Raw genomic sequence first — 25,855 nt, 5'->3', positions numbered from 1 at the left:
CCCGTTTTCAGGGAACGTCTTCAAATGTTATGGTACGTTCAGGAAAGCAATAATCTGTGTTGAAATTAACGCGCAGTTATCTAAAACATACGCAAGATTTTTTTTCCCTCTAATCACTCAAAGATGCAAACAATGAGAAATAAATGTAAAAGGAAGCAAGATTCCTGTTAATTATGTTTTTCACTCGATTTGATAAAATTACGACGGTCCCTTAAAGATTTATGAACCATTGGAGCGGGAATCTGTCCTGAAAAACGCGACTTAGTTTTTAGCACACCTGAAGAAGAATAATCCTGTTTAAAATAATCCAGTTTATTACGTGAGTTGTATTAATTATTTTTTTTCTGAATGTAACTACCTTGTTACTCCCAGTGTGAGCTGACTTTTTTGTGTATTACAGTCAAGTTGACTTCTGTCCTTCATAGCTAGCTGGGTTCAGCCTGATAACACTGAATGAACTAGCGCGCTAGTCAAATACGTTTATTTCTAATGGCAGCTAATGTATATAGCACTCCACTTAGCTAACTTGGATGTCGATAGTAACATTTTTAGGGTGTAGTTTGGGGTTCTTTTAGGATTTAAGATGTATTTGGGGATATATGTAGGATTTAGGAAATGTTTAATGTTTTAGTTGGGTTTTTTTATGAGTGAATTTAGCCTTTATTTGAGTTTTTTATGGGTTTATTTGGAATTTAGTATGTGTTAGGGTTTGATTTGGATTTGGGAAATGTACACTACAAGAATAAATCCCACTGGAACTTAAAATTAATGGAAACCAAGAGACGAAAACGTGTTCCAGTTGACCTTTGGTTTTCAGGCTTGTTCACCTCAGGCTTCATCACTCAGCCTCACTAACTGACCTCACTAATGCTCAGCCATGCTGTATGGTTTAGAGGCAGTGTCACTGAGGAAGAGACAGGAGTCAGAGCTGGAGGTAGCAGAGCTGAAGATGTTGAGGTTCTCTTTGGGAGTGACAAGGTTGGACAGGATTAGGAACGAGTACATCAGAGGGACAGCTCATGTTGGATGTTTGGGGGACAAAGTTAGAGAGGCCAGGTTAAGATGGTTTGGACATGTCCAGAGGAGGGAGAGTGACTATATTGGTAGGACAGTGCTGGACATGGAGCTGCCAGGCAGGAGGAAAAGAGGAAGGCCAAAGAGGAGGTATATGGATGTAATAAATGAGGATATGAAGCTAGTGGGTGCAAGTGTTGAGGATGCAGAAGATAGGGATAGGTGGAGAGAGATGATTCGCTGTGGCGACCCCTGAAGGGAAAAGCTGAAAGAAGAAGAAGATTCTAACAATAAAACCGGGACTACATCTTGATTTGGATGTTCAGTAAGCATAAGGGAGTGATGGTCAGGTGTCCAAAAACTTTTGGCAGTACACCGATCAGGCATAAGATTATGACAACCTGCCTAATATTGTGTTGGTCCCCCTTTTGCCACCAAAACAGCCCTGACCCATCATGCACTGTGTATTCTGACCCCTTTCTATTAGAACCAGCATTAACTTCTTCAGCAATTTAAGCAACAGTAGCTCGTCTGTTAGATCGGACCACACGGGCCAGACTGTGCATCAATGAGCCTTGGCCGTCCATGACCCTGTCACTGGTTCACCGCTGTTCCTTCCTTGGACCACTTTTGATAGATACTGACCACTGCAGACCGGGGACACCCCACAAGAGCTGCAGTTTTGGAGATGCTCTGATCCAGTTGTCTAGCCATCACAATTTGGCCCTTGTCAAATTCGCTCAAATCCTTACGTGATATGAGGAGATAATCAGTGTTATTCACTTCACCTGTCAGTGGTCATTATGTTATGGCGGATCAGTGTACATTGTGTGTTAGTTTTAGGGGAAATGTGAGTAAAGGGTTTCCAAATGGGTTGCTAGACCTGAAAAAATGTTTTCACAATTCCGAGTTATAAAAATAGTGGTAATACTTGATAATGATAATGATAATACTTATGTTTATACCCCATGTGAATACCCTGTCAGTAGCAATGATGCGCAAGAAGAAAAGATCATCATCTGTTTCACTTGAGGACGATTCAGTTTCACGGGATGTTCCCAGTAAGTTGCAGGATATTATTGTATGGAATGCATTTCATTTATAATAATATCTCTCTTTTTTTGCTCAATCAAAGAAAAGGTTAAAATTAATCTGTATTTAACCAGAATCAAAGAAAAGCAAGTCAGCTGGACGGCCTGCAAAATCCCTTTCTGCTAGCGTTCCTGATTCTGTTTTTGGTCACATGCTTCAGGAATCAGGTGTCATTTTGAGACAAGGCAACATGGCCAATGAGATCGGTAAGCTGTTTCTAGATGTAAAGATCATCTCTAGAGTATTATGATCTTTTCTCTCTCCTGCTGCCAGCATTCAGCTCTCTCCACTAAACTGTCTGTTGCACAGTAATTTTTGCACTGCACTGATTGAGGCAATGTACTGGTGTGATCTCTGTACATGCACATATAGAAGTCATAGCCTTTTTCTAGCTGTTTCATTTTTATATTTATGTATATGGAAAAATAATGGCTATTTATAGAGTGTATTGTGTCCCATAGTGCACATTTCACACTAACACACCACTTCAACTCGGGATTTTTCTATGAGCTTCAGCCGACCTGTATGATAGAAATGATCTCTCAGTGAATCGTTTATAACAGTGTACTTTTTCAAAATGTTAAATAGCTGTGGATCAAGCTGTGTTTCAGAAGAGACTACAGCAGAACATGAGAAAGAATCCCAGATATCCCAATGTGAGTGATCGAAGACTTTAGCTTCTATAGTATTGAATCAACATTGTGTGTGTGTGTGTGTGTGTTGATGTGCTTGTATATTTAATCCTCTGTCAGATCATTCAGGAGTTTATATCTGGCCTGGAGTCACATGCTGAAGACCCTGAGAGATTTAGGAACTGCCTGCTTCCATGTGTGCCACGTTGTGCAAGCGAGGGAGACACCAGGTAGTGAGTGAAAAGCAATATGGGAATTGTGTAGACACAATCATACTGTATGGTAACATAGCATTTGCATAGTCACCGATGCGTATATGAATTTGTTTACATGTTTCTGCCACTTCAGTTCAAGTTCATTTCAGGAGAGCCTGGTGCGGATGCTTCTGGGTGTTGAGATGCTACAGGCAAGGAGGAGGTTTTTTTATATTATCCTGAACATTTTAAATATTTAAAAACTGTCTATGTGAAATTATGTGCTTTTAATGGCCAAGAAGCTGCCAAACAGGCCTTTAGTTAAAATGGCAGGATCACTAGTATAGTGACAGTATAGATCATTGTGTATATTATTTGTCACATATACAGTATGTTACATATGAAATATTTTTCCATATATCCCGACTTGTTATGAGGTGTCGGAGTGCAGGGTTGGTCATGCTATGGTGTCCCTGGAGCAGAGAGGGTTAAGGGCCTTGCTTTGGGGCCCAACTGTGGCAGCTTGGCATCAGTAGAGTTTGAATCCCGACCCTCTGATCAGTCACCCTGAGTCTTAACACTGAGCCACCACTTTGTGAGATCCCCAGTGTTCTCCCGCCATCTCAAATAGCTATGTTGCATCCCAGTTCACCTTCTATAAATATTGTCTGTGATTAGAATTATTCTGTCCAAAGTCCTGTGTAGTTGTTGTTTTTGGTAGATTTTTTTTTTGATTCTTAGACACTTTTTCAACCAATATTTCCCACAACTCCATGCATGAGGAGGAATTTTGTGACTGCTTTGGTGATATTTAACATGGGACTGTGTAAAATGTGCATGACTGGGCAAGAACCTTCTCCTCCATTACATGGCGTGTTAGTTTGTCCCAGTATTTGCATACTCTTTTGCTACACACTCAAAAGTATGAATCGTTCTTCGCAAAAAGAGTACATACTTGTACATAGTTAGGTCAGATGTGATTGATCCAAACCCAACAGTGGAATCAATAGCTGAGACCAATTTCCTTTATTGAAGTAATGAGAATAAGAAAAATGTGACTCCTGCATCGTTTAAAAAAAAATTCATCTATTCGTAATCAGTTTGATGGCAAGGACTAAAGGATTAATGGTAATGACAGCTTTGTTTTGTAGACCCTGGTCATAAATACACTGTTTGAGAAGCTTCCAGAGTTCATGTTTGAGGGGTAAGCATTGGTCAAATCATCACAAATTTCATTTCTATTCCTGTATAATATCTAACTAGGATAGATTCCAATTAGTGCATGCTTGTATTATGCAGATGACCATAGAGTGGCCTATTAGCTGAGATAATCAGATATAAATGATCGATGTGGTCTGGCTGGTGCACAAATGTAGCACTGTCTTCATCAGTGATAACTGTAGTGTGTGGGTTTCAGTGTTGGAGAGGATGGCCTGAATATTCCACACCTCATCATTAATCAGCTAAAGTGGCTTGATCGCATTGTGGATTGCAAGGTATGTATAATATCTGCAGTGCTGTGTTAAGTATCAGCACAGGTTCACTGCACATGTACACAACTTGGTGTAAGCAAAACAGAATTAGAGCTATTGCAGCTTTCTAAAATCCACCTTCTATTTATGAGAGCTTTGGGGAAGTTTTTCAATACAACTGCCTCTATTATAAGTAAGAAATAAAACATGACCTGCAGTAATGGAAACATAATCAATTATATAATGGAGATAAGAGTTGCTCTTTTTAATTTTAGTAAGTCCTGGATGATAAATGATCTCCATTAAACTGGTTAAAAACTGAAACGCATACAATATAGCCCCAAAACAGGTCAGGAAATTAAATATCTAATTAAATAGCCCAGTAGACTGAGTCATGTGTTGTTGATGTGTGTTCAGGATTTGGGCAGTAAGCTGATGCAGCTGGTGTCTGTAGCTCCTATTGAGATCCAGCGTGACATCATCACCAGTTTACCTGAAATACTGGAGGACTCGCAGCATGGAGACATGGCCAGGGAGCTGAAGTAAGCATTCGGATTTCACAGGCTCATTGTTAGCCCGTATCTCTTATGTTTTGCCTAGACAGTGAGCATAATTAGGGCTTGTCGGCTTGTCGTTGCATCGACGTTTAAGAACGTCATTTAAGAAACCTCTGACATATACTTAAGTTGATCTCATAATGATAATGAAAGTTGGTGACAGGTATTTTCCCCAATCTCTCTTCACAGTGCCTTACTCCAGCAGAACACCCAGCTAACTGTACCCATCCTGGATGCTCTGTCCAGCCTCAACCTCAGCTCCTCATTACTGTCTGAGGTATATACCTCCCTATTGCAAACACACATATGTGCACTTCTTTGTCTAGAACACAGTATGCCAGGCATGTGTTGTTATATGAAATGAATCAATGACAGGGTGATATGATGCTTTAATCACTCTGAAATTGATTAGCAGCATATCACACAGTGTTTTATTCCTCTTATACTATAGCAATTTACAAACAATTCATTATTATTTTTTTTATTTATTAATGAATTCCATGCAAAAAAATCTACTCTATTGTTAAATTTAATGTTGTGGCAAATCCATAAGACAAGTTCCTGTTATCATTTACATAATAACTGTTCTCTCAGCTTCTCCAGAAATTCTCAGGGCTGAAAATTTCTCTACTCATAAAGTGCATGTTAAAATATACAGTTTCTCTTTAACGCTCAAGAGACAAATCTGTCAAAAATAATTATAGATTAATTCCATGCATATTTAAGAAATTGAGAGTTTCTTTTTTTTGTCTTATATCTAGTGCTGCTTTAAAATGTAAAGGTATCAGTGTTAATATAATCTGCACGCTCTGTTTACTAGATACGCTGATCTTCCGGTTCTCATCCTTCTCTCTGTTTCTGTTTTGTTGTCTCAGGTCCGGGGTGCTGTCATGGCGACTGTTGCCGCAGTGCAGCTGGAGGATCTCCCGGTTGTTGTGAAGTTCATCTTACACTCCATCTCTGCTTCTGATGCTAATGAGGTCTGAGCTTCTGAGCATGTTTTTGAATTGGCAAATTAAGTGGCAATTACTTTACAACACTTATTTTCATCAGTGCAGGAAGTATCCATGTATGTAACAAACACTACTTTATTTACGTTTATAGCACTTGACAGACAAATTCGTCCTGATACTAGTTCATTAGGTCACAGAATAATTTTAGTTCACAGCATCTTGCAGCAAGAGATCAGAGACCATTCATTTTCACTGAGAGTTCTTATGACATGCTGCAAAAATACATTGCTGAATTTTATATTTAAATGCTCTCCCTCCTGAATGTTTCATTTTATGGGCAAAAAACTGACTTGTTAAATTTAATGCAAGTTGCACCATTCACTGATAAACATTATTACTACAGCAACCAGTAGTAGACATGTTTACTGGTGACTAAAATTATTGTATGTGTGAGTGTAGCTTAAGAGTAATTTTTTACTCTACTTTTGAGGTAATAATCATGTATTAAAATCTACTGCACTGTGTGTGTGTGTGTGTGTGTGTGTGTAGGTGGTGTGTGATTTACGAAAGAAGCTGGAGTTGGAGCAGTGTGCGTCAGTGCTACAGGCCTCTCAGAGCCTTGAAAAGAGCAAAAAGAAGAAAGGGTAAGTAGGACTTTACCTTGTGGAAGGTCTTACCCTCTTTTGCATTTACTGAACACAGATATCCTTAATCTGTCATTTAATCCTTATTATTAATATTTGTTTATACAACAGCATTGCTAAATTCTGATTGGTCAGAAGATCTTGATTAATTTTCTAATCATTTTACAACAGGACAGCTTTCATTATATCATATTATAGAAGAACTGAGGGCATGAAGCCTTTATTATCACCACAAATACATTACAGCACTTTTCTATGTATATCCCAGCTAAGGAGGTTGGGGTCAGAGCGCAGGGGCAGCTATGATACAGCGCCCCTGGAGGAGACAGGGTTAAGGGCCTTGCTCAATTGCCAGTGGAGCTTGGTGGTGCTGGGGCTTGAACCCCGATCCTCTGATCAACAACAACCCACAGCCTTAACCACTTGAGCCCTAATCACATATCCCAGCTTATTAGGAAGCCGGGGTCAGATTGCAGGGTCAGCCATGATACGGCGCCCCTGGAGCAGGGAGGGTTTAGGGATCGAACCTCCGACCTTTCAGAGCTTTAACTGCTTGAGCCACCACTTCCCCTTACCCTTATATTATATTATATTGTAATATAATATATTATGATATTATATTATATTATATTATATGCTCATTCTAATATACTATGTTCATACTAACTGTTTATAAAGGTATGGCAGATATTCCACATAAATAGATTAAAAACTATGCATAAGCATTGCTGCATTTTTGGAAGGAGCCTCCTGTGTCAACACTTTGTAACAGTAAATCTAAGTAAATTTATCTTTGCTGAAGGAAAGTCTTCAGGACAGAGATTGCAGTTTTGCTGTAACATTGACTAGCTGCGTTTTTAAAACCTTTTTAACTTTAAGATTTGGGGAAAGGAGTGTCTGGTGATGGTTCAGTAGCTCATTTATTTATCATGGCCTTTCACAACATTAAGGTAATTCTATTGCCGTGGTATAAGAGCAATAAAACACATTGGTACCTGCTTTTGTTGAAATATAACTAATCCTCAGCTAGGTCCTTTAGAGCTACACAATTGTGTCTATAAATGTGTGAAATGTGTCTATAAATGTGTGAAATTTCTATCTCATATCTATGTGCTGTCAGGTCCTCCAATGACCCAGCATGCAGCAGTAAGGACAGCGTGGCTCTGGTCTTAGAGGTTATTAAGTCAGCTGTGCGTTTTCAGAAGACTATCTCTGAAGCCTGGCTGAAGGTAAACAGAGGCAATACTTTACTGTACTGTACTGTACTGCAAATCCTATAAGTGATACAGGGTTAGACTGTAATGCTTTTATTTTTTCTTTAGGCTATAGAGAACGTCACTGAACCAGAAGATCACAAGGTACAGATTTTCATTTTTTTATTTGTTAGATTGCAATCCTGTTTTATTTTCTCTGTAATTTTTTTCTGTTCTGTTTCAGGTGGTTGATGTGTTGGTTTTGCTCATTCTCCACTCCACTAATGCTAACCAGAGTCGCCGTGGGGCAGAGAGAGTGCTGAAGGCTAAAGTGCGTGGTGGTCTTATTCAGGAAGCATTACTGAATAAGACTTTCAGGGACTATGCTCAGGTCAGCTTCGTTTTTTGTTTTTAGGGCAAATTGAATTTAGTGCAGTGTTTCTAAATACCGGTGAATACTCTATGCACTGCTTTTTATTCTTATTAGCTTTTTGTCATTTAGATTTTGTGTCATTGCATACTTGTGTGTGTTTTAACTTTGCACTTGTGTTTGTGTTGCTTTTGTGTGGTGATAATTAACCACAGCAGGCGTATCAGAATCCATTTTGGAGATCTTTATTTTCGAAAACCGGGAAACAAAACACACTTGAAACCCGAAACCAAAACGCAAACTGAAACTTTTAGTCGAACAGGAACAGGCAAGGATCATACACGTAGCAATCTAGGAAACAATGTAACAAGGCTTGGTATGTAACTCAACGAGAACGATACTTCGCAGAGAACAAAGGGTAGCATGCGACTTAAATACTCGAGTAACACCGGAAGTAAGTTCATGATTGTCAATACTCGGGCGATGGCTCCCTCTGGTGTTCTGGTTCTGCATGCACAGTTACAGTATGTTCTTGTGTTTTTGTATAGGTGATGCGGGGGTATTTTCCCAGCATTCTCTCCTTGGCACAGGGGCTGCTGCGTTCTACAGACTGCTGTGTGGTGCCCTTCGGAGGACAAATTTACAAACAGGCCTTCACTGCTTTCGACTCCTACTGCCAACAGGTAATAAAGCTCAGAACACCTGCTAACATGTCCCTGTGACTTACACACAGACACACAGTGAGTGAGTGTGAGTTTGTTAGTGGGTGAGTGTATGAGTGTGTGAGTGAATGACTGTGTATCGAGTGTATGACCGTGTGTGTGTGTGTGTGTCAGATTGAGTAAGTGAGTGTGTGGTGTGATAGATTGGCTTCCCATTTAAATGTTATTCCCTCATCACACCCGATGTTTACAGGACAGACTCTGGATTTCACCATGACCCCGACAATAAAGCATTCAGTTAACGATGAATGTATGATTTGAAATAAAATTATTGTGTGACTGTAGGAAGTGGTGGGATCCCTGGTCACACATGTGTGCAGTGGTGTGAATGGAGAGGTGGACGTGGCTCTGGAGCTGCTGTGTGAGTTGGTATCCCAGAAGCCCACAGATATGGCACAGTACGCTGTCTTTGTTAAGGTAGGAGTCACATCCATACACACTACCATTCTTAAACAAAAGAGTAAGTGTACCTTAGTTTTAGTAATCTAGAATAAGAGATAAATATTTTTCTCTATAGTTATCTGACTTTTTGGCTTGATTGTATGGTGCTTAAAATGACCTTGCATGGCCTTGACCTTGCTTTGAAATATAATCTCAGGGAGTAAAACTAGTGAAAATGTAATCAGCTTATCGTGAATATTTGAGCTGATGTTTATTATTAAATCTGACTATAATTTGTTGCTAGAGTCCATACTTTTTAAAAATGTATTTGTCCAGGGAAGTAGTCTGTCATAGTGCAGTAATCATGAGCTTCTTCATCAGTTCTTCAGTTGTGCTTGGGAAAGCTGTTTAAAAGTAAAGCAAAACAAAACCGGTTTTTGCCTGCTTATGTTTATTGTGGTTTTGGCCACACACACACACACATACACACACCCACACACTCACATACATCTACACCCTAACAAGCAACCCATTTTGGCTCTGAACAGAAAACAAGTGGCCGTGATAAAGCCTGTGTATATATAAGCAGAGAACATGTGTAATGGCAAGAAGCTGCTAAATGGTTGTTGCAGCAGTAAAATATTTTTATATTAACGTTTGAACAATATCACACAACGATCAAAAAAGAAAAATCTAAAAACAAACTGTACTTTTTTATTGTTTATTGCTGATTGCCAGCATTGGCATAAATTCTAAATTCTAGCATTAATTTTCTCTCGATATGTTTAACCACAAGGTGACTGTTACGTACAGCAAGAGACAGCTTTGCAATGGGATTTTAAGTTTTCACAGGTTTACCTGTATGTTCCTGAATCTAACACACACTGTGTGTGAATTACTACACTACCACATGGTTTAATATGGAGTTAAAGCTGTGTTGCTGCTTTAGGAATTAGTGTTTATATTTGGGCAGAAAGAATGACCTGCTGTAACACTTGATCTGCAGTAAGTTAGTGAGTACATCCAAGCCAAGTTATTTCCTCTGCTGAAACTTTGTGTTCCAAATTTTTTTGATGCAGGGAATTCTGGACTACATGGACAACTTGAGTCCTCAACAGATCCGCCGTCTTTTCCATGTGCTGAGCTGTTTGGCATTTGGACAAGACCAACATGGCAGCCATATTCAGGTGTGTTTCTGTTAGAGCAAGTTAATTGGGTTTCTATATTTCTCTAATCGCATATAATGTACCTTTTCCCACACCCAACTCTTATTGCATTATTTTTCCTTACTTGTCTGCAGGACGATATGCACATAGTGATCCGAAAGCAGTTGTCCAGTACAGTACCTAAGTACAAACGCATTGGTATTATTGGTGCTGTTATGATGGTGGGGAGTATGGCAGCACGAAGGTAAATATATAATCTACTCCATGATCTATACCCTTTTGTTTTTGTTTGATTTTCAGTTTTATATTACAGGAGATTGAACAGATACACGTGTGTTTCATGTGTTACAGAAACCAATCAAAGGGCTCTCAGGGAGGCACACTGCCCAAAGACACACATCGACAGGTCAGCAGCACTAAATACATTTGTGTGTTTTTTATGTTTATGCTCATGTGGTCACTTATAGCGAGCGTGTGTATGTCAGGTGACAGCGCTACTAGAGTTGGTGCAGTCATGCAGTGAAGGCTCGGCCGAGGCCTCCGCACTGTATTACGATGAGCTGGCCAATCTTCTGCACAACCACAGACTGGACCCACTGGTGCAGGTGTGTGCCTCTTTCCAGCAGCATGCACTACATATAAGGAACTACTCTTTGTCATGTGCATAAAGAGTGCTTAAGCTCCTATAGACAGTGAAATTCGTATGCTTCATTTGTATATACAGTATAAAAAAAGATGTAAACATTGTACGCAGTCATAAAGTGGCATAGTGAGAGATATTGTACATCTTCAGTACTATAAATTATTCATATAAAAAGGAAGGTAATGCTCATAAAGTAAAGTAAAGTCTGATATCAGTACAGTCGGTGATATGATAAGTGATAATGATACATGCAGAGGGTTGTGGTTGTGGTGGTGTGAGTCTCACACACACACACACACACACACACACGCATGTATACACAGTGGTGCAAAATGTCATAAAAATAGCACAATGTAAAACAATGTACAAGCCTAGTATAATTTCAGTAGTTTTTCCACACTGTTCTGTGCTCTGATAGGCATGGATTGGCAAGAGTGTGCTTGAGGATTTCCAGGAGGACTTTGTCGTGGACCTAGGACCAGAAATACCAGGGTGGGTGCCTCAGACAACACAAGGCTATGTACAAAATAGGTTATGTTTTGCTGAATTAAATTTTTTTTTATCCAAATCTTTAGTCTCCTAGTTGGGTAGCTGTTAGATGGAATGAAACTGGAGCACAGCTGATAACACTGAACAGTACTAAAGTTCCACAAATTAAAATAAAGTCAATTATGAATTCTGGTTCACAAAGTAAACCTCTGTAAGAGGTTTTACATTAGTAATGAGTAATTATTGCATATAACAATAATATGCTGCCTATAATGACTGCTTACATGTAGTACTAACACATGTACGATATGTAGGATACATCAATCATTCATTTATTCTTAAGAGTAGCTAGTTAGCAGGTCAGATATTTTTCTCCACATATGTGACTTCATCTTATCTATACTGGCTTCCTAACTTCATATAAATTTAGACTCGTGTTGTCCAGAGCTAGCATTGTTGTTGTTTAGCTCAAGAAATCTTCCAGTTTGGAAAAGACATGCACATTTTCAGCCTAAAGCTGAGTAAAGCCATTATAAACCTTGATTAATTACTCAAAACAAAATAAAATGTAAAAAAAGGAAACTGAGCACTTTTGACTGCTGGTTGACTTTTAAATTTCTCACCATATAAAAGTATAGCAGCCCAGAATATTGATTATTAGAACATTTTCTGCTCCTTAAAATCATCAGTAGTAGATTTATGTTGCAGTCTGGTCCTTATCTGAAATTATGACTGTGATATTTTTAGAAAACAAATAAAGCATGGTACAAGACAAACCACTCAAGGGATGGTGTTTCTTTGTATTGTATCTAATTTAATGATGAAAATCTCAGTGTTAAAGGGTGGTGTTGGTATATACGTATAGAGAGAGAGACTAAAATTTGTGGCGTTATTGTTGTTAATGTTGCTGCATTTGTGTGTTGCAGCTCATTTCCATTCACTGCCTCACCTATGTACAATCTGGATGAAGATGAGAGTCAGGGAGGAATAGCCATTAACCTGCTGCCCCTAATGGCTAAAGATCTGCTGCACAAAGCAGACAGCAACAGGGACAGTGGCAGGTGAGCACACACACACACGCTGTTCTATCATATTTAATAAAAAAGTGACAGACTCACTAACAATATTAATAAATAAAATAAATGAAAATGAGGTTATCTTCCATGTTTTCCCCTCTTCCTCCTTTCTTCCAGGCATGTATCTCCTCTGTGTCTGTCCTCGTTCTTCAGATTGCTGAGGCTGTGTGAGGAGGAGCAGCACCAGGGTGATCTCGAGGAGATTGATGCTCTTCTAGGTCAGGCACAGCACAACACAAATCCTCATAATCAAATCCAGTCTCACAGGGAATGTGTAGCTGCGCTGCTCATAATCTTCCATTATGATGGGAGGGAGATAAAAAGGGCTAAAGAAATGCATTTTAGAAAAGGTAAAATAAAGTGTTGCAACAAGTGGACCAACAGTATGACCTTATAACTGTTTTATTTTTATTTTTGATTTTAAATAAAGAGCAGACGTAATAAATATTATACATTAGGCGATTATAATATGTTTCCCCCCTAAGCCCCGACTCTCCTGGGATAGGCTCCATCCCTATCTCAAGGGACTCATTATTTGACAAGGAGATTACAACAAAGTTGTGTGTGTTTAATTTTCTGTTTGTTTCAATTCTCTACATGGTCTGTTATTACCTGTTATGAATTAGCTTCGGTTATTTGTCAGCGTCAGGCAGTGCTGATATCTGGTTACGTTTCCTCAACCGCTCAGATATCCACATCTATATACAGTCAGATAACATCTGCCAGTGGCCGTAATAATTACAAGTAGAATGCTCAGGGCTTTATTCTCCAGATTAACGGTACACTTCGCTGATATTGCCAGCTCTGCCACTTGATCCGTAGCCTTTCGCAGCCAGAGCACAACAATCTCATTGTTTCAGGAGGAAGCAGACATTTTGTCTACCAGTCAGACTCAAGACAAAATAATACACAGTGTTGTCTGGACAAAAGTATTCCATTTATTTGGTATGTGCCGCTATTGGATTTTCAGAACATAGTAATTGTCAGTTTTATTGCTGCCCACAATAGTCTCACAATAGAAACAGAATTAGAAACTACTTTTTATTCCCTATAACAATACTGTGTGTGTTGTATACCTCGATTTATACCACACTACTGTTAAATTCTCTAATCTGTTTGGTCAGAAGGTTGACGAATCTTTTTTATAACATGACTGACAATATTTGTGGCTGCAGATCACAGTTTTATATTAAATGCACTCCATTTACTACATTACTGGTTTTATAGTTATTTATTTAAAATTTTTATTATATTACATTACATTACATTACATTACATTACATTACATTACATTACCCAGGGTCCATGTGGGACTAGTGTTCAGGCACTGTGCTCTCACTGCTGTGGCTCTGGTTCGGTTCCTGGCTTGGGAACTAACACCAGCCACTGGGGATGAACAAGAAGGTCCATTCCCTGTGTCTTATTTTTGGATAAATTGGGAAGGGTTGCAATATCAGGAAGGGCATGTGGCATTAAACATGTATAAAATAAATTGAATGTGTGGCTTGGGATGGTTTGCTGTGGTAACCTCGAAAAATGGGGAGAAGCCAAAAGAAGTGGGAAGTAACATTTCTCATGCGTTTTTGGATCTGTGTTGTCTTGCTGAATTTTATTTTTTGGAATTTTAGGTTTTTGATTTAGATAAATTGTGTAGCAAATAAACTGTAGATAAATTGTGTGGCTATATAAACTGTAGGTAAATTGTGAAAATTCAAAAATGCAAAAACTATAAAGGGTAAGCAAACGGTTACTGTCAGTTGTTCACAACAGCTGATATATATGGCGTATATGAAGTATCAGTTATGAAGTTTGTAAGTATTTGTGTGTTGTGGCAGGCTGTCCTCTGATCCTGACAGATATGGAGGTGGTAGAGAAGGTAGAGAGTCTGTCTAAGACAGAGCGAGAGTTCCTCTGCTCTCTACTCTTCTACACCATCAACTGGTTCAGAGAGGTCAGTGCACCCATTTTTATACAAGCACGTAAAAGTGTTTCATATAAATTTGTTCCGTAGCTTACTGCATATGATGTAACTTGTTCTTGTACTTCTCTCACCTTACTATGTTGCCATGGTAACAAAGTAAGAAAACATTTTACTTTTTATTGTGTGTGTGTGTGTGTGTTTAGGTAGTAAATGCATTTTGCAAGCTGAAAGACCCTGAGATGAAGATGAAGGTTATAACTCGCCTTCAGAACATCAGTTACCTGCAGACACTGTTGGAGAAATGCTTGGCAGGTACTAAGCCAGATTTATTGTGGATAAACAAACTAACAAATATGTTTGATTTGATCTTGAACAACTTTTAGATGTTTCTGGGTATTTGTGTTTCAGCCAGCCCTGGATTCACGCCTCCTCTGGCTAACTTTGACTGTGAGAGTGCAGAGGTTTTGCCACCTGCTTCATCTGCTGCTCCTGCTAAGAAAGCAAAGAAAGGTAAAGATGTAAGACAAGTCTGAGCAGCCACGATGCCTTTCACTGTCTGAATGCTCTTGTTTAATGAAGTATAGACTCACTGTTCAGTCCAGTGATGGTTTGCTCCTGGTAGTAAATAGTAAACAGGAAATATCTGGTAGGAAAGATCTGGTATAGTGGATATAAAAAGGCTGTTAAAATTGTAGGTTTTTGTGATGTAAATTTTTAAACCAAAATAAAAAATGTCAGGTCTTTTTACACCATGTGGGGTGTGATGGTTTGTATAATGCAGCATTGTGTTTTTAGAGTCCACGGGGAAGAAGAGGAAAGCGTCGGCCAGTAAGAACTCTTCAGCAGACGGCTCGCAATTGGATGAGGCTGCTGAGGCTGATGAACCTCAGGCACAGGCAAATGATAATGCTGCTGATGCATCTCACACACACCCCTACTGTACTGTCCTATTATAAAACACTAGCAGATGCTATGGCTTGCTGTGTACATTACCCATCTATCCATCCTTTCTCTACACCGCTTATCCTGTTGGGTCCTGGAACCTATCCCAGGGAACTTGGGACAGGATGCCAGTATATTGCAGGGCACAATCACACACACTCACACACTAGAGACAATTTAGATTCGTCAGTCAGCCGACAGCACATGTCTTTAGACTGGGGAAGGAAACCAGAGAAAACCCCCAGGGCACAGGTGGGAATCAAGCCCACAAACCTAGAGGTGTTACCCACCATTCTACCCTGTCATTACATTGCTATACTGCTATACAGTGATTTCTAGATATTTCCTCAGCCCTAACTTTGGGAAATGCTTTAGTTCAGAAAACACTAAAACACTATAGTACTGCTCTACACCAGTAACAGGATGGAGACTAAAGTAAACTACAATAATCTTTTTATAATTTTAAAGCATTACATTATCTTATCATTAAATCTTGTTTACTAATCTGATGTTTTTAAATATTGCTTTACTTATTATAGGTTTGAATCCATTTGGAAAATTAACATAATGTCACTAACAATAGTGTTTCCAGAATTTTCTTAACTAAAGCTTCTCATACTTGGGAGCAAGTTTTTATCATAAGCCAGCAATGAAATTTTATGTAAAACAATTTTGTCTGAAAAAAAGTAGTATTATAGAAGTTTTACAAGGATGTTATTGATAACCCATTTATTTAGTTGGTAGACATATATTTGTTAAACTATATGTTGTGGCAGGACCCCCCAGAGAAGGAGGTCAAAGCAGGGGTGAGTCTGTCCTCCTACTGGCCATACTTTAGGGAATTGGACATGGAGGTTCTGAACGTTTTGCAGTGTGGCCTGCTCTCCCGATCAGTGCTGGACACCGAGCTCCACAGCAAGGTCAACAAACCTCTCTTCTGTCCTGTTCTGTTTACCATAACATAACTAAGCAGCACTTCATGGAAGATACAGTAAAAGTAAAGGATGTATAACATAATATAAAGTGTTGACTGCTGTTGTGTGCAGGTGAGAGAGGAGGTACAGCTGGGTCCTGCTGAGTTGGTGTTTCTGCTGGAGGATATGTGGCGTAAACTGGATTTCAGTCTGGCTGCTGCTCCAGCCAAAAAAGCCCCATTTCTCAAAGTACACACACACACAATTTTTTTATGCACAAATGTTCAGTATTTACACTTTTTGATTAACAAAACCTGGAGAGATACTCCATCTTTCCTACAATTCTGACACACCCTTAACATTTATAGCATTTTGAGTGGTTGGAAGATTTAGCTCAAGGGCAGTGTGATAACTGCAGTGGCTACTTTACAGGTGAAGGCAGACAGGACAGTGGGCTTCTCTCACCTGCAGCAGAAAAGCTCCAAAGATATCGCCACCTGCTGTGTTGAGCTGCTAGCAACACTGTGCACACACCTAGAGAACTGCCACAACCACTTTCAGGTACAAATACTTAAACCTCAATTGCTCAATTGTATAAAATGAGATAAATTGTAAGTCACTCTGGATAAGTCAAATGCCGTAAATGTAAATTTTGTGTATTTGTGTGTGCATATGTGTTCCTACAGACCTTCCTGAGTGAAAACCAGGGAGTGGTGGATGCACTAGGTGTGGATATGAATGTACAGCAGCTTATGTGCTCAGCATATCAGCTCCTGCTACAGGTCTTACACACAACATTTAGCTGGTGAGTACATACAGCACCATTCTTCCATCCATTTCCTTTACCACTTATCATACACAGGGTTTCAGGGAACCTGGAGCATATCCCAGGGGACTCAGGGCACAAGATTAAGTGCTGACAATCGCAGGGTACAATCATACAGAACCACAACACACTTCATATTACCCTTGAATCCATTTCACAGAAGATGGTGTCAGGATGGTATTAATGAAAAACTGCTTCCTGAAACACATTGACTGTCTTTATATTTAAATGTCTTGGTGTTTATTATGCACATGCAAAGTTAGCAGTTGTGAGCCACACTGAATGGAAAAACTCATATGAATGAGAAATCTAAAATAGAAGCCATGGAGACAACACACACTCAAAGTCCCAGAATGCAGTGTAGCTTTACAGTACAGTTACAGCACATAATCTACTCAGCTAGCTACCAGTCTACCAGATGACAAGACTGATAATGTTGACAACTGTATTAGTATGAAAGTTGAAGCTCTGGAATGTTATCTGTTTGAGCAGAAGCTGATTTGAGCTGGATAGACTAAAGGACTAAAGTCCTGCTGCATCACTCACTTTAGGTAGAGATGAAGTTAGCGCTAGTTCTAACTGGCAGCACTATTATGAGGTAGTCAAACTGCACTGTGGGTAATGTTGGAAACTTCAATCCTGATGAAAGACGTTCAGAATCAGTTCAGAATTTCATTATTATTAAATTTCATAATTGTGGATCATATTTGAATTATAATGAATAGTATGTAGCTCTGCCATAGTCTGGCATCCTGTCCAGGTTGTACCCTGCCTTGTGCCCCATGTCTCCTGGCATAGACATAGCAGGATAAGCTGCGTAGAGAATGGATGTATGGATAGATGAATAGTATGTGCTTTTGTTGATGGTTTTTTTTTTGTTAGCTCCTGGTGTTAGGATTTGGTTGTTGTGAAGTTAAAGCTGATGCAGTGTATGAGTCTGTGCTGTGTTCTCAGGTCTGGCTTCTCCCAGCCGGAACATCGGCCGCTGTTAAAGAGTGCTCTAAGTGTGCTAGCCAGCCGACTGAAGGAGAAGGATGCAGACCTAACCTTGGAGCAGCTTATAAAGTGAAACACGCACACACACACACACACACACACACACACAAGACAGATGACCAAAAAATAACATGTTTGTCCTGCCAAGCTCATTAGTAGATTTACAGTCATAAACCACATAAAGCTCTAGTATGCCTGGTGTTTGTGTCACTGCTGGTGTATGTACAGCAGTTTTAACGTAACATTTCATGCAGATGCATCAGGCTTTTATAGTTTTGTGTGACCATGATAGAAATTGCATTTAAGCCTTTCTTTGGTTTAAGTAGATCACTGTTATTTAATTCAGTATACTGTTCATCACTACTAAATGGCTACAATGAGTTTGTTTTGTGTGCGTGTGTGTGTGTGTGTGTTTAGACACAGTTTTGAGTACCTGCTGAATTTCCGGAGCACTGTGCCCAGCTTAAACACGGCTCTGATCCTGACACAGCTGCTGATTGTGCTCAGTCAATATGGACGATCCAGCCACAGCTTTTACAGGGAACACACCGGTGTGTCAGTCTTCATGCACTACTTTATGCAGCTTTATTTATTTATTTATATATTTGTAACTAATTTTTAAGTTAATAATCAAATTTATTATTTAAATTATGAATTGTGCTTGAATTTTTGTCTAATCTTATGAAATGCATACCTCCAGCATCCCTGGCTAAGCATTTCCTGTGTCAGGAGTGGGTGACAGGAAGTGGAGCAAAGGAACGTGGGACCAAACACAACGATGCACTCCAGAGTCTCCTCAGGTTCCTACCATGTTAATGTGCTGATAGTTCGGTCATGGCAGAACTGAAATCTTGACCGGTTTTTGACCCGTCTGTCTCCTTCCTATTTACTTTTAGTATTTATTTAGGACACGCTAATGATGTGCTGAAAGCAGTGGAAGAGATAACAGAAAATGGAATCTCAGAACTGATAGATGCTGCTAAAGATGCCAGCTCTCGTAGCTGGCACACACTCAACAGGTACCAAAGGTTTTCATAGTTTGTCACAGTTCAGTCCATGGGGTATAGTCCTTAGTAATATTTTTTATTTTTTATTTAAACTTTCCAGGCAGACTTTCTTGGTGTACTATAAAGTTATGATGGCAGAGCTGGAGAAATATATACGAAAGATACCTCCTGGGAAACAGACTGACACCAGAGAGGTGTGTGTGTTTGTTTTGTATTTTGCATATGCAACTAGAAATGTTTGTATGAGTCAGACACAGAAGTATATACACAAGATACCTCCTGGGAAACAGACAGCAGAAAGGTGTGTCTGTGTGTGTGTGTATGATTTGCATGTTGCACATGCAAAATATGAAACTAGGAATGTTTGTATGAGTCAGACATACGTGGCATAATTGTATAACTATCATGATTATTGTCTTGATGCTCTCCAGGTTCAGAGTGAGAAACTTCTAGTGTGGAACTTGGCTGTGCGGGACTTCCATATTCTCATTAACATGGTCAAGGTACACGTGACATTTAAGCCTTTTAACCATTCAGTTGCACTTATTTATCAGTTCTGTTTCAATATCAGAAAAGAACTGTTTCAGTGCTGGTTTTGGTGAAATATATTTATGGTATTGATACTATAGAGTCTGAGCCTCCTGGTGGTCCAGCGGCAGGCTCACATTGCCGTGGCCTGGGTTTGATTCCTGGGCTGGGAGCTAACCCAGCCACGGAAGAGTTCACTCTCAGTGTCGGTCCTAAGCCTGGAAAAAATAGGAGGGTTGCATCAGGAAGGGCATCCGTCATAAAACCTGTGCCAAATTGAAACGTGTGACCAAATGATCCACTGTGGCAAACCCGAACAGGGAGCAGCCGAAAGAACAACAACTATAAAGAGTCTAAATATATTATGGAATATAAACAGTCCGATTTAGGCAAAAATGTCTTTTCCATCAACAACAAATCCATTATTTTATTCTGGTGTTATTCTAATGTTTCTTACACAATATTAGACTCTTTCAGAAAAAATAGCCTCAAATTTTTGTCACACATTTACATGGAAGATTTTTAAATTTTTTCATTATTATAGTTATTAGATATTAAATCTATTATGATTATAATTATTATAGATTTATAGATAGAATTATAGATATTTAGATACATTATTAGATATTTATGGCAAGGTTTACTTTTCTAGGAGTCTGTTTGAGTCTCTTGGCTACTGTGAACAGTTAGCATTGTGCAAAAACCAGTTTTTGTTTCTGTTTGTTTTTGTCTTGTAAATTCTTTGGAAATCATCCTGAACACACCCATTACCTTTACTCACAATTTAGCATATTAGCATAGTAAATCAGGGCCCCAGTGTGTTATAGTAAAAGAACAAGAGGTTTATTTTTAATTCACGTCATAGCAAAAACTGTCTTTTACAGCGTACACACTCTTATTGTGTAGTATTGTATAGTATAGTATTGTATGTCTTCAGTCTATTGCATTCAGAACAAACTTCTTTCCCTTACTTTGTAGGTTTTTGATAGCAGACCCGTGCTCAATGTGTGTTTAAAGGTGAGCAGAACAAATGGAAAAAAAATTCAACATTTTGGGAGTTAATTGAAACAATCCTTGTTGATACAGTGAACTGTGTTTTGTTTGCAGTATGGCCGTCTTTTTCTCGAGTGCTTCCTTAAGCTCGGCATGCCTCTCCTAGACTACAGCTTTAAAAAACACAAGGTATCAGTTCTTTATTCAGCAGTGCTATTCTTTACTTTAGTTTACCTGACCAGGTTTAGGCAAATTCTGACACCTTTAAATCTGCTGGATTTCTCTCAGGAGGATGTTCAGAGTTTACTGAAGACCATTCAGCTCAGCACCAGGCAACTCCATCACATGTGTGGCCACTCAAAGGTAACAAGAAACCTTTCTCTGTATTGCACAGTATCTCACAGACTCTCTGATCTTCAGACATAAACCACAGACATGTATAATGTACGACATACCCTTAATTTCTTTCACCAAATGAAAGAATAATCAGGTTAGTCCTCAAACTGAGTGACCAGTGCTTGAAATGCATGTGCACTGCACAAATCCTATTTTTCTAGTATGTATTCAGAAGTCAAATCTTTTCATTCACTGTATAATTTGAGAGATAAAAAAGGATCTGCTCATGTACAGAACAGTAGCTATATGTGATTGAGTTCAGAGTTTCCTAAAAGCATCACTTCTAAAAGATCATGTTAGTTGGTGATTTCCGTGAGCTTAACTTCTTGATGCTTTTGGGGAAACTGGATCTCTAAGATCACTAACTGTATTATGTTGCCCTGCTCTGCTCTCAGATCCGGCAGGACACAGCCCTGACCAACCACGTTCCAGCGCTGAAGAAGCACCTTGAGCAGTTTGTGTATCGTGTTAAGGCAATGCTCACTCTTAACCAGTGCCAGGAGGCGTTCTGGCTGGGCAATCTGAAGAACAGGGATCTGAAGGTGAAACCTGTGGGACACATACTAATTATCAGTGTTTATTTCTATCTAGTTTATTGAAGCAAGTTGTTGAGGTAGTCATTAATACAGTAGTTGGCACATGGATCGAGGGGATATTAATTTACCCACTTGATGTATAGCATAAGAATCATGACACAATGACAAAAAGGCAATATTAGATTTTGAACTATAAGCACATTTATACACAGGGTTTTTGTGGGATGCTTTTAATTGCCAATATAGTGTTTAATTTAATTATTAAATGAATCACTTAAAAGCTATGGTTTTGGGACACCCCTCCAAATCATCAAATTCAGGTGTTGTTTTTCAGGGGTTGTGCTTGGCCCCTTAGTTCCAGTGAAAGGAACTCTTAATGCTTCAGCATACCAAGACATTTTGGACAATTTCATGCTCCCAACTTTGTGGGAACAGTTTGGGGATGACCCCTTCCTGTTCCAACATGACTACACCAGTGCACAAAGCAAGGATGAGAGTTTGGTGTGGAGGAACTTGACTGGCCTGCACAGAGTCCTGACCTCAACCTGATGGGATGAATTTGAGAGGAGACTGTGAGCCATTCCAAAACTGTGATGCCTGCCTTTACATGCATATGAATTTAAAATGGAGTTGGCCCTTTCTTTGTAACTACAACAGCTTCAGTTCATCTGGGAAGGCTTTCCACAAGGTTTAGGAGTGTGTTTATGGGAAAGTTTGACCATTCCTCTAGAAGCACATTTGTGTGTTCAGGCACTGATTTTGGATGAGAAGGTCTGGCTTGCAGTCTCCACTCTAATTCATCCCAAAGGTGTTCTGTCGGGTTGAGGTCAGGACTCTGTGCACTGGTGTTTATGGACCTTGCTTTGTGCACTGGTGTACAGTCATGTTGGAACAGGAATTTGGCAATACAGTGGATGTTCATTAGCATATTTCTAACACCATATTTATATCTGCATATTTAGCTGACACTAGCCGAATTGAGTTACAGTTGAAACAGGACACACTTGAGCAAGTGAAGGTTAAGTGCTCAAGGAGTGGAAACTTGGTAGTGATTAGAAGTCTTAACTACTTAAAACACCACTGCTCATTCAAGCCAATCCAAGGGTCATCCTCCTATTATATATTGAACACTGGCTAGTTCTCATTCTGTCCTGAGATGTCTGACAAAATAAGATGGATTTTGCACCTTAATTTTATATCATTATCCCAAATAAAAAAGCGGTAATGTGGTGTGCTCTTCTTGACCATGCCCCAACACAGACAGGACACACAAACACTACTGAATTGAGCTCTTGTGCTGAGCACTTCTCTCCAAGAGGTCAGATAAATAGAAACTTTATTCATCTATTCATCCTGCCAAAAAATGTGGCAGTTTTATGAGTGTTGTTTCTAATAATAGTTGTTTATTGGACGTGATAATATTTTGACCTTCTGCATGAGAAATACTGCAGCAACTAAATGAACTGACTGAACCAAACAAACTAAATGCATAGGCTGGATTCCAAATCTCCCTATTCCCTATATGATTGCACTACGTACAGTAAGAAACTTGACTTTTATGATGTATGTCATGTATTATGAGAAGTCTTTTGGATTAAATTTCAGTTTGGATAACCAACCATAAACAGCAGTGCTGTCATTTAGTGAGGTTATGTGTCTATCTTTGACAGCAAAGTAAATAATTACAAGTATGCACATGGTACTGGGGTGGGGATGGACAGAAGTCATTCCTCACTGCACTCATCATTGTGTTTTTAGCTCCTCTTGGATTGCTACTTTTGATTTGATTGACTGGACCAGATTTGCAGTACTAAATTAGTGATTTTAAAGTTAAAACTGAGACCATCAGTAGGAAAAACTTTGTGAAGGATGACCAGAAACTGGACAATTTTATTTGGTTTGACAGTTTAATTCTGAATCTGTGGGCTAAGGTATTTATCCAGCTAATCTTCCTAATGATGAACCAATTCAGGATTAATGTATTATAAATGTGTACCTGAAATCCCATTAGCTGTGGCAAATGAATGCTAGTTTCTTAGAAGGTACCTAATAGGCTTGCTATGTGCTAAGTAATTATGAAGCAATGGGTTTTTCCAAGCACACCCATTCTGTACACTTCCTTCACATAAGTGAATGACCACTTCTCTTCAGTTTCGAAATCAGAGGTTTGTACATGCAGAGTTACATTCCCCCAGTGGCCTGTTCATAATTGCATAGCATGCCAAAGGTAGAACAACAGTGTACCAAGGTTAGTTGGGGAAAGGGAGAGGTTGGGATGGTAGGAGAGTCTGGAGGTGTTTGCAGTTTGCACATTTACTATACTGTTTTATAATTTTTATAGTATTAGTTTTAGTATTTTATAGTGTGTTATATACACTAATGTTGCCAAACGTTTTGGGACATGTTCATCATTGGGATGAGTTCAAGCGGAGATTGCGAGCCAGGCCAAAACTGGGATGTCTGCCTTTACATTAATATGAATTTAATACAGAGTTGGTCCACCCTTTGCAGCTATCAACTCTTCTGGGAAGGCTTTCCACAAGGTTTAGGAGTGTGTTTATGGGAATTTCTGACCATTCCTCTAGAAGCACATTTGTGAGGTCAGGCACTGATGTTGGACCAGAAGGCCTGGCTCACAATCTCCGCTCTAATTCATCCCAAAGGTGTTCTATCGGGTTGAGGTCAGGACTCTGTTCAGGCCGGTCAAGTTCCTCCACACCAAACTCATTCATCTATGTCTTTATGGACCTTGCTTTGTGCACTGGTGTACAGTCATGTTGGAGCAGGAAGGGGTCATCCCCAAACTGTTCCCACAAAGTTGGGAGCATGAAGTTGTCTAAAATGTCTTGGTATGCTGAAGCATTAAGAGTTCCTTTCACTGGAACTAAGGGGCCAAACACAACCCCTGAAAAACAAGACCTGTATTCAATGATTTAGAGTGGTGTCTCAAAACTTTTGCCAATATAGTGTATAGATACATACAGACACACACACACACTGGATTTCGTTGCCTTTGTACTGTTTGTCCATTTACATGTGCACACTGCACAATGACAACAATCTGATCTGATTTAATGCATCTCCCTTATTCACACTCCTCGTAGCTGCCGCAGGTCTGCATATCTATCTGCAGTTTGCATATTAATCTGTTCAGAAGTTCAGTTTTCCATTGTCCAGCATACAAATACACATAGTTGACTAAATTTGGACGATTTCATTTTTACATAATATTTGTGTACATATGATATTGAATGTGTCCATGTTTTTAGGGTGAAGAGATTCGCTCACAGGAAAGTGAAGACGAGGATGAAGAGTCGTCTCAGCAACAGGACAGGAATGAAGACGAGGTACTTTGTTTAGTCTACACTTGAAAACCTGCTGGGTATTTTATATAAATTATTTTATTTCTAATATCTTGTTCTGTATCACTTCTGGCTCAGGAAAGTGATGGTGAGGTGAAGGAAAATGGGAGGGAAGAGGAGGAGGAAGAGGAAGAGGAGGACTCAGATGTGTCCGACTGATCACATGGCAAGCAACTCGTATTGTCCATTTACAGTCAACTTTAGATCTATTGACCTAAAGCTCTTTACATTCAGTGTTCTGATTTTTCAGCCTGATAAACTTGCTACAAAACTACAAAACTTCTGGTAAACTCCATTCAGCTCTTTTTGCATGAAAAATGCTTTCACTTTTAATACTTCTCGTTTTCTTGTTTGCTGTTATCGTTGTTTTGTTTGTCTGATTGCATTATATTGACATGTACATATATAAATATTAATTTGCCAATAAAAATGTTGTCATGGATTTATAACTAGTTCTAAATCTAATAATATTCTGGTGTAATGTCATTAAATCCTACTGGAGTTAGGTCACAAATGAACATCCCAGCTGGACAGTTTTACTGGAGAAAGAAAAAGAGTCGTCATTCGACGTGCTGTATAAGGAGAGGGATTTTGTGATTTGTGCTCTAGCAGGTTGTGTTAGACAGAGTAAAACCAGCGCTGTTCATTTTCCTTTTAGTGTGGTCCTTCTAGAGTTTTGCTGGATGTTTAATTCACTTCTACAAACCGACCCACTATAGACTCCTTCACAACAGCAGTTCTCAAGCTTTTTACAGCTAGGGAGACTTAAACATGACTACAAAGTTCAAGCACCCTCTGATGATTATTCATTAGTATGAATAGTATGACGCTTTATG

General features: G+C 39.2%; 1 protein-coding gene across 3 annotated transcripts; it reads left to right on the top strand.

Moving 5' to 3' along the window:
- The first annotated feature begins 82 nt into the window (after positions 1-82).
- fancd2 (FA complementation group D2) lies at positions 83-25,459 on the top strand. 3 transcript variants are annotated; one of them, XM_058402397.1, is made up of 44 exons: positions 83-319; positions 2,004-2,075; positions 2,181-2,312; positions 2,695-2,762; positions 2,859-2,971; positions 3,087-3,144; positions 4,084-4,136; positions 4,350-4,428; positions 4,822-4,946; positions 5,151-5,238; positions 5,837-5,941; positions 6,464-6,558; positions 7,679-7,787; positions 7,881-7,916; positions 7,996-8,142; positions 8,670-8,804; positions 9,129-9,260; positions 10,304-10,411; positions 10,525-10,634; positions 10,742-10,796; positions 10,876-10,995; positions 11,452-11,525; positions 12,449-12,583; positions 12,716-12,816; positions 14,434-14,549; positions 14,723-14,831; positions 14,928-15,029; positions 15,315-15,415; positions 16,238-16,381; positions 16,508-16,624; positions 16,808-16,936; positions 17,062-17,180; positions 18,156-18,266; positions 18,615-18,748; positions 18,898-18,997; positions 19,094-19,216; positions 19,305-19,398; positions 19,636-19,707; positions 20,711-20,749; positions 20,840-20,914; positions 21,014-21,088; positions 21,517-21,663; positions 24,927-25,004; positions 25,098-25,459. In XM_058402397.1, the coding sequence occupies exons 2-44, from the start codon at positions 2,006-2,008 to the stop codon at positions 25,176-25,178; spliced, it is 4,314 nt and encodes a 1,437-aa protein (XP_058258380.1). In that variant the 5' UTR covers positions 83-319; positions 2,004-2,005; the 3' UTR covers positions 25,179-25,459. The 3 variants fall into 3 exon arrangements, with proteins under 3 accessions (XP_058258380.1, XP_058258379.1, XP_058258381.1); XM_058402396.1 differs by having other exon boundaries at positions 2,001-2,075; XM_058402398.1 differs by having other exon boundaries at positions 84-319; positions 2,001-2,075; positions 2,859-2,968.
- Positions 25,460-25,855: the final 396 nt, after the last annotated feature.

Source organism: Hemibagrus wyckioides, linkage group LG11 (assembly GCF_019097595.1).
Source record: "Hemibagrus wyckioides isolate EC202008001 linkage group LG11, SWU_Hwy_1.0, whole genome shotgun sequence".
In the NCBI taxonomy this organism is placed as follows: Eukaryota; Metazoa; Chordata; class Actinopteri; order Siluriformes; family Bagridae; genus Hemibagrus; species Hemibagrus wyckioides.
This window is presented reverse-complemented; position numbering and strand designations above follow the sequence as displayed.